This window comes from Talpa occidentalis, unplaced genomic scaffold (genome assembly GCF_014898055.3).
Source record: "Talpa occidentalis isolate TD23 unplaced genomic scaffold, MPIMG_talOcc4v2.1 talOcc4.15, whole genome shotgun sequence".
NCBI classification, from domain to species: Eukaryota; Metazoa; Chordata; class Mammalia; order Eulipotyphla; family Talpidae; genus Talpa; species Talpa occidentalis.
The window spans coordinates 7979823-7988191 of record NW_023601543.1 but is presented as its reverse complement, the minus strand read 5'-3'; the positions used below and the strand labels follow the sequence as shown (position 1 = coordinate 7988191).

The 8369-nt window shown below is 37.5% G+C and overlaps 1 protein-coding gene across 1 annotated transcript; it reads right to left on the bottom strand.

Moving 5' to 3' along the window:
* Positions 1 to 2124: 2124 nt before the first annotated feature.
* Positions 2125 to 3040, bottom strand: LOC119246506 (neurofilament medium polypeptide-like). The gene is made up of 2 exons (XM_037512875.2): positions 2636 to 3040; positions 2125 to 2446 (listed from the first exon to the last, which is right to left on the bottom strand). Exons 1-2 carry the CDS (start codon positions 2975 to 2977, stop codon positions 2162 to 2164), a joined length of 627 nt encoding a protein of 208 aa, XP_037368772.1. The 5' UTR covers positions 2978 to 3040; the 3' UTR covers positions 2125 to 2161.
* Between the last annotated feature and the right edge of the window lie 5329 nt (positions 3041 to 8369).

Sequence of the window (8369 nt, the reverse complement as noted above, 5' to 3'; positions counted from 1 at the left end):
GATCACAAAAATCTGCAAAGAGCTGATGAGACTCAACAAAAACAAAGAAAATAATTCAGTTAAAAAATGGGCAGAAGAGCTAAAAAGAAACTTCTCTGAAGAGGAAATGCAAATGGCCAACAGGCATATGAAAAAATGTTCAACATCACTTGTAATCAGGGAAATGCAAATCAAAACTACCATGAGATACCATCTCACACCAGTGAGAATGGCACATATTAAAAAAAACTAGCAACAACAAATGTTGGCGAGGCTGTGGAGGAAAAGGAACTCTTCTGCACTGTTGGTGGGAGTGCAAACTGGTCCAACCACTATGGAGAGCTGCGTGGAGATTGCTCAACCTACTAAACATAGAGCTTCCATAGGATCCAGCAATTCCACTCCTAGGTATTTACCCAAAGGACACAGAAACATCAATTCCAAAGAGCACCTGCACCCCTATGTTTATAGCAGCACTATTTACAATAGGTAAACTTTGGAAACAACCCAAATGCCCAAAAATAGATGATTGCATCAAGAAGATGTGGGACATATACACCATGGAATATTACTCAGCATTCAAAAAAGATAAACACATGCAATTTGCAGCAACATGGATGGCGCTGGAAGGGATCATGCTCAGCGAAATAAGCCAGAAAGAAAAAGAAAAATACCGGATGGTCTCACTCATAGCAGGAATCTAGAAAACCTAAATAAGGGACCAGGAAAAAGAATAACTATAAGAAAGAAAATATCAAAAGCGACAAACAACTATGAACCAGAGACACTCTATGGGGGGTGGGGGGCGGGAGGGGAGGGCTTGGGGTCAAAATAAGGGGGTTGTAATTGTATGGGACTATAAAAATAAAATTTAAATTAAAAAAAAGAAATACACTTTTTAAACATGGACTATATATATTATAATCACCACAGGGATGACGTTCTAGAGGCAAGTTCAAACAATTTTAAATTGAGAACTTACTTTAGAAAAAGAACAGTTTGTATTGCAGGCTATTTAGCAAGGGTTTACCAAAATTTCATCCCTTATAGAATAAAATGATTATTAAAACATGGATACTAAAAATCAACTAAGTTGGACCTAACACATATATTAAAACTTAATGTTAACCACAGCAACCCTGAGAGCTTGTTTGAAGGTCCCTGAGGAGAGTGTAGGTACTGTTGTAGCCTGGGCCTACGGATCCGTCCCATTTGGGGGGAGGGTGAGGGGAGGGGACAAGGGTTCCATTTTGAGTAAGGGAGCTGCCTAGGGAGGGACTCACCTGGGGCCATGAGGGAGGAAGGGAACACCCACTTGGGGGCCGGAACCGTCAGCTCAATCCTGGCGCTCAAAGGGGTACAGCTGTAGCAGCCAGATTGCCTTCACATCCAACCACAGCAGTCTTTTAAAACTTAGACCAAAAGATTTTGGGGCGGGGGAATTTAGACATGCTTGATTATGGCACTAATAAAGGCAAGACTGACTTTTACCAGGTTTTATTCTTATTGTGAAGTTCTCTGTGGCCAATCTTTTCCTTTATGGCCGGCAGTTGGGCAGTGATCCCACTGGCCCACCCTCAGGAGGTCACACCTCCACCCCAAGACTCTTAACGAGAAAGTGACGTAATTGCCAATTGAGTTTGTGGCTTCTGAACATCATTTTAATGTGGAGGAGTTTGCTGTAGGTGACTTGCTAGAGGGTGAGTTTTCTGTCCTCCTGGGGGTCCCGCTTGCCTACAGCACTGGGTGGGGTACAACATAAACCATTATGACATAGAAAACCCGGGGGTGATTTTGTTTGCCCTTTTTTGGGGGGAGTATCACTGATGCCAACAACACATCAAACCTCTTTCCATGTGGGTTCTGGCAATCTCTACTGTGATGTTGCCCTCCACCCCAAATAAAGCAGAACCACCAAAGCCCTTTTTTCCTTGCCCATGGAACAAAGTGTTGAGGAAATGTGTCTTGGATCCTCAGTCCTCACCCAGTCCTTTATTCTCTGATGTCTGGCCAACTGGACCTGCCAATCTGATCCTCAACCCTCTAGGGACTTATCTCTTGCCCTTCTTCCCTTCATTTCCTCCCTCCCATCCCACCACACATAAACACACACACATCTTTTCACAGGTTGCTGATTTTATTTTCATCAACATCCTTGAACACGTGGCATCAGATTTAATTCCTAGGCTTTGGACCATTTTTCCACAGCCGCTTCAGAAGCTGCTGTAGCTTGCTCTAGTTTTTTGGCCCAGGCTCTACATTTTCTAGCTGTACAGTAAGTTACTTTGCACGGTTGGATTTTCCAGTGTTCCTTCTTGCGCTGCTTGTTTTCATGTCGTGCCATTTTCAGCTTGTGGTAACAGACGAATATCGTTGGCCTTATGACTGTGGTACAATTTTCTGAGGGCGACTGATGTTTTTTTCTCGAATTCTTTCGAGCGGGTGTTTTGGTCTTCTCAGTTTTCTTCTGTTTGTGGAAGAACAAGAGGGTGAGTCAGCAGGACATTGGTTTGGGGGAGGGGGTGGTGTGTGTAAGAAGAGGGGATTCATGAATACAGATATAGGTTGAGGAAGGGATTGTGCTAGGCCAGGGCAATGTAGAAGTCTTTGGGGGTATCTGTGGGAAAGAAGGGGGGCATGGATAGGGTTATCTGACCTTGCAACTCTTGTTGGTCTTCTTTTGAGAGGTGGTCTTCTGTTGAGTGGTGGGCTTCTGTTGAGACGTGGGCTTCTGTTGAGACGTGGGCTTTTGTTGAGACGTGGGCTTCTGTGGAGAGGTGGTCTTCTGTTGTAAGGTGGTCTTCGGTTGAGACGTGGGCTTCTGTTGAGAGGTGGTCTTCTGTTGAGAGGTGGTCTTCGGTTGAGAGGTGGTCTTCTTTTGAGAGGTGGTCTTCTTTTGTTTCTTTCCTTTGGTTCTTGGAGTTGGCTGTTCCTTGTTCATCATGGGCTGGTCTGTCTTTTTGTTGGTCTCTTCTGGCCTGGAGGTCTCATGAGCCATATTCAAGCCTCTCAAATGGTCTACCCAGCCTTCATGCACCCCTATATATACCCAGCCCTAGGTAATGACGACATCACCCTTTAGCTTTGTTTGGTCATCAATGTGCTCCCTCAGCCAATGGTAGTGTTGAACTGGCTGCGACATCACAGAGCGCTGATCCTGACATCTCTGTATGTTTGGTGTGTGTGTGGGGGGGTTATTTGGGGGGTTCAAGTTGCCATGGTTGGAGAAAGAGTGTATTTCCTCAATATCCTCTAAAGGTCCATCACAAAGCGACTTGCTAGCCCTCCTCACTTCTTATGTTCCAGTCTGGTCACAATGCAGGGAGAGTGCTGCCTCCCAGGCGTTCCCCACCCCTCTCTAGTCAATGGTTCATTCCTTCCTCTCCCATCCTTTACCATAACTTCCTATGTTAGATGTCTCATCTCCAAGGTGACATGGCTTTATTTAATTCTCTGGGGAGATGTGAATCATTCCACTTCCAATAAATAGTTCTTTTCTGCCTGTTTTGTATGGTCCATGAACTATGAAAGTTTATTTTACATATTTAAGTGATTGAGAAAAAATTAAAAGAGAATTTCGTGATATGTGATATTCCAACTTCAGTGTCCATAAAATTTTATTAGAACACAGGCATTAAGTATTGTCTATAGCTGATTTCACCTTTGACACAGTTGAGTAATTGTGATAAAGACCATATGACCTACAACACTCTCTACTATCTGCCCCCTTTACAGAAAAAGTTCACCAACTCCTGCTCTGTTTGCCTGTCCTCATGCCAATACCATACTGTCCTGATCATTGCAATTTTATAATAAATCCTCAAATGAGTTAGTGCAGCTTATCTAACTTTGCTCTTCATTCTACAAGATCATTTTGGTTATTTCTAGACCCTTCTTCTCATAGTCATAAAAATTTTAGGGTCAACTTTTCTATAAATGTTATAAGGCCTGCTATAACTTTATTGTGAGTGTTGAATTTATCAATCAATATAAGGAAAATTGAAATCTTGACAATATTGAGACTGCATCTGTGAACATGTTATATCTCTCCACTGATTTAGGTTTTTAGTTTCTATATGCAATATTTTTAAAAGTTTTGAATGTGCAGCTCTAATACAATTTGTGTTCATTTAGTTCCTAAGTATTTTATATTTGGATGATGTTGTAAATGGAATTTCTGATTATCAAATTTCATTTCAGATTTTTTGCTAGCATACAAATTATATAGAATTGTGATTAGTATACATTGACCTTATATCCTATAACCTTTATAGATTCATTTATTGATTATAGTAATTATTTTCACAGATTTCTTTAGATGTTCTACCTAAATGAACATATTGTCTATGAATAAAGACAGTTCTACTTATTTTGCCATCTTTATGCCATGTATAATTTTTTATTGTTTTGGGCCTCCCTGGTGGCACAAAGGGTTGTCTCAGCACTATGAAGCTATCGTCAGTCACTGCAGCATGAGTTCGATCCCCGGCCAGGGAGCTGACCCATATGGTGCAGCAGACCTCTCCTGTCTCTCCCGGTGCCCCCCTAAGCAGCGTATTTCAGTGAATCCACCTGTTCTGCTCCCCACTCTGTCTCTGGAGAATCCTCTAACCCCCTTGCACCTCTGGCGTACACCCCAGTTCTTGTATGCATAAATGAATAAATCTTTTAAAAAATACTGCCTTATTACACTAGGCTACATCCTCCAATGCTGACCGTAACTGATGAAAATTGACCTTTTTGTATAGTTCCTGATATTGGAATGTATTAAATATTTCACTGTTTATTCTGTTGTTCATGAGATGTCATGTTGATTCCCTTTATCAGACTGAGAAAATTCCCTTTACTGAGAGGTTTTATCACGAATGGGGTTGAATTTTGTCAAATGCATTTTCAGCACCTATTAAAAAAAAATCAGATGTTTTCCACCTCTCATTAATGTGGAGAAATACATTTATTAATTTTTAAATATTGCAACAAACTTGCACTCTGGGAATAAACCTCAATTGATCAAGATGCATAATTAAAAAATATTGTATTTGATTTGCTAATATTTTATTAATAATTTTCATGAGTGATCTTCATCTATAGCTTTCTTTCTTTGCAATTTGTCAGCTTGAATATCAAATTCATGTCAATCTATCAATGCAACTTATTTTCTGAAAGACTTTAAGTTTGATATTATTTATATTTCTTAAGTATTTGCTAGTGTTCACCATTGAAGCCATCCAATCTTTGAACTTTCTTATTCCAAGATTTTGTGTTTTTGAATTAATTTTGATAGTGGCATTATTCAAAAATTCCAGTTTTGTTAGTTCTGGTAAATTTTTTCAAATAAATTTTCCATTTAAATTAAATTGTTGAATTTATTAGCATGAAATTTTGCATAATATTCCCTTTGTATTTTTAAATTATCTGTAGTTTGTGTCGTGACCATCACCTTTATATTTTCTGAACTTGGTATCGTGTGTTTTGCATCTCTTTTTCTTGATTACTTTTACCTAGACTTTTAATCATTTTCATTAATTTCAAAAAACTGCTTTGGGCTTTCTTGATTTCCCCTTGCCTCCATTATTTTCTTTTTAAAAATTTATCTTTTTATTTATTTATCTTTAAAGATTTATTTATTTATTTTTGCATATAAGAACTGGGGTGCAGGGGGTGAGAGGATTCACCAGAGACAGAGTGGGGAACAGAACAGGCAGACTGACCAAAATACACTGCTGAGGGGAGCAGCGGGCGAGTCAGGAGAGGTCTGCTGTGCCATGTGGGTAGCTCCCTGGCTGGGATCGAACTTTTGCTGCAGTGGCTGCCCACAGCTTGGTAGCACTGAGACTTAACCCCTTGTGAAACCAAGGAGGACCTTAACATTTTCATTTGTTCTACTATTTATAGCTTCTTAAAAGTGGCATCTTACAGCACTCATTTAACCTTTTATCTTTTCTAATATATAAATAAAACTATTACTATCTCATTTAGGAGTGCTTTAGTTGCAATTCATTAAATTTGATATCTTGCATTCTCTTAAGCAGTTTGATTTATCTGCTAATTTCACTTGTGATTTCTTTTTTTAACCATGAATTATTTAAAAACATGTTCCTAATTTCCAAATATTTGGAGGTCTTCCAGGTATATTTTTATTATTTATTTCTAATTTAATTCTGCTGTTGTTTGTGTAAGTCAAATATGGTTGAAACAGTTTTCAAATATTATACAACCTGATTGATTTGTCTTCTTGATTTGTCAATTGTAAATAGAAAAAATGGAGTTTAAATCTCTAGCTATCATTGTGAATTTCTCATTCTTCCTTTATTTTTTAAATTTTTGCTCCATATATTTTGAAACTCTTGTTGTGTACTACCTTAGGATTATTACATATTTACTCATGCAGGATTGTTTTATATTCTTTTTAAAAAAGATTTATTTATTTATGCATACAAGAACTGGGGTACAGGCCAGAGATGTGGGAGGGTGAGAGGATTCACCAGAGACAGAATGGGGAGCAGAAAGACTGGCCAAAACACACTGCTGAGGGGAGCAGCAGGCGAGTCAGAAGAGGTCTGCTGCGCCATGTGGGTAGCTCTCTGGCCAGGGATTGAACTCCTGCTGCAGCAGCTGCGGATTTCGTCATAGTGCTGATAGTTAACCCCTTGCACCACCAGGGAGGCCCGTTGTTTTATATTCTTGATGTATTAGCTCTTTTTTTATTATCAAATGATCCACTTTATCCCTGCTAATACTCCTTGTTTAGAAGTCTACTTTGTCTGCTACTAATGTAGCCACCACAGCTTTCTTATGCTTTGTGTTTGCTTGTATATCTCGTTCCATCCTTTTACTTTCAATTTAACTACATTTTTGTATTTCAAGTGTGCTTCTTGTTAAGAGCATACCTTTGGATGCCCATGTTTTATTTGAATCCCTCAACCTCTGTCTTTTAGTTGGAGTGTTTAATCCATTTATATTGGTGGAACTATTAATATGACTGTTTTTAAGTCCATTTTTTCTATTCATTTTCTAGTTGCTCTCTGCTATTATATTGTTCCTTCTTTCCTGCCTTCTTTTGGGTTGTGTATTTTTTTTTTGTATTTCATTCTATTTTCTTTATTGACTTTATAGCAATAGCTTTTTGTATTATTATTTTGTTGTTGTAGAGATTACAAATGCATCCTTAACTTACCACATTTTACACAAAAATAATATTATCTCATTTATGTATAATACTATTACAATATCATTACATTTATGCCCTGCCCATCCTTAGTGCTATCATTGCAATATATTATACTTTTATTTAAAGTATAAAACCCAAAACACGTTATTTTTTTTTGCTTTTAGCATTCAATTGCCCTTTAAAATTTAATGAAAGAATACATGTTTTATATTTATCACCTATTTGGAATTCTCATTGCTTTTCATTTCTTCCCTTATATCTACATTTCCATCTTATATTATCACCCTTTGGCCTGAAAAAATTAGTATTTTCATAAGGTGCATAGGCTAGCTACACATTTTCTCAGCTTTTGTGTCTCTGAAATGTTTTTATTTTACCTTGTTTTTTTTTTTTTTTTTTTTTTTTTTTTTGCAAGGTATTTTTACTGGACATAGATTTCTACATTGACAGATTTTTAAAAAAATTTTGCCACTTTAATGACATTATTATTTGATTTTCATCGCTCCACACCATCTGTAATTCTTAATGTTGTTTCTTTATTCATATGCGTCTTTTTTCTCTCACTGTTGTTAAGAGTTTTTCTTTCTCTCTTTTTGCAGCAATTTGTCTGTGGTCTGTTTAGGTAAGATTTTCTTTTGGGGGTTCACTAATTTCCCTGGATCAGTGGGTTTCTATTTTTGATCAAATTTCAATTTTTTTCCTGACTCATTCTTTCTGTGATGATATTTGTTTGTATCTGAGTCGCTGTTTTTATCTGAAGGTAATTGGGCCATTCATTTTTTTTTGGTCGGTATTTTTTCCTTTTTTGCTTCATTTAGAATGAGTTTCTTGACCTATTTTTATTGTTGTCATTTACTGTCAATTTTTTTTTTTAAATCCAATGATTTTTTTGGTTCAGATACTGTATTTTTCAGTCCCACAATTTCCTTTCGGTTATTTTTGTAGCTTTGAATCCCTCCTGAACATCTCTCCATATTTCCATCACTATAATCATCTTTTCCAGTATATATATTTTACTGACATAAAATTCACAAAGCATAGACTTACTTATTTTTAACTGTACAATTGAATTACTTATTTTTAAGTGTACAATTGAATGACATTTAGTACATTCACGGTGCTGTGCAACCATAAAAACATTCATCTATACTTCCAAAATATTTTCATCACCCCAAATGGAAACCCCATTCCCATTAAGCAGTCACTTCCTACTACCTCA

Bases quoted from the DNA above. Each gene is read 5' to 3' on its own strand.
- LOC119246506 (XM_037512875.2), bottom strand. From the start codon at position 2,977: ATGGCTCATGAGACCTCCAGGCCAGAAGAGACCAACAAAAAGACAGAC. The intron at 2,447-2,635 runs GTCAGATAACCC...TTCCACAAACAG, and splicing joins AGACCAACAAGAGTTGCAAG to AAGAAAACTGAGAAGACCAA.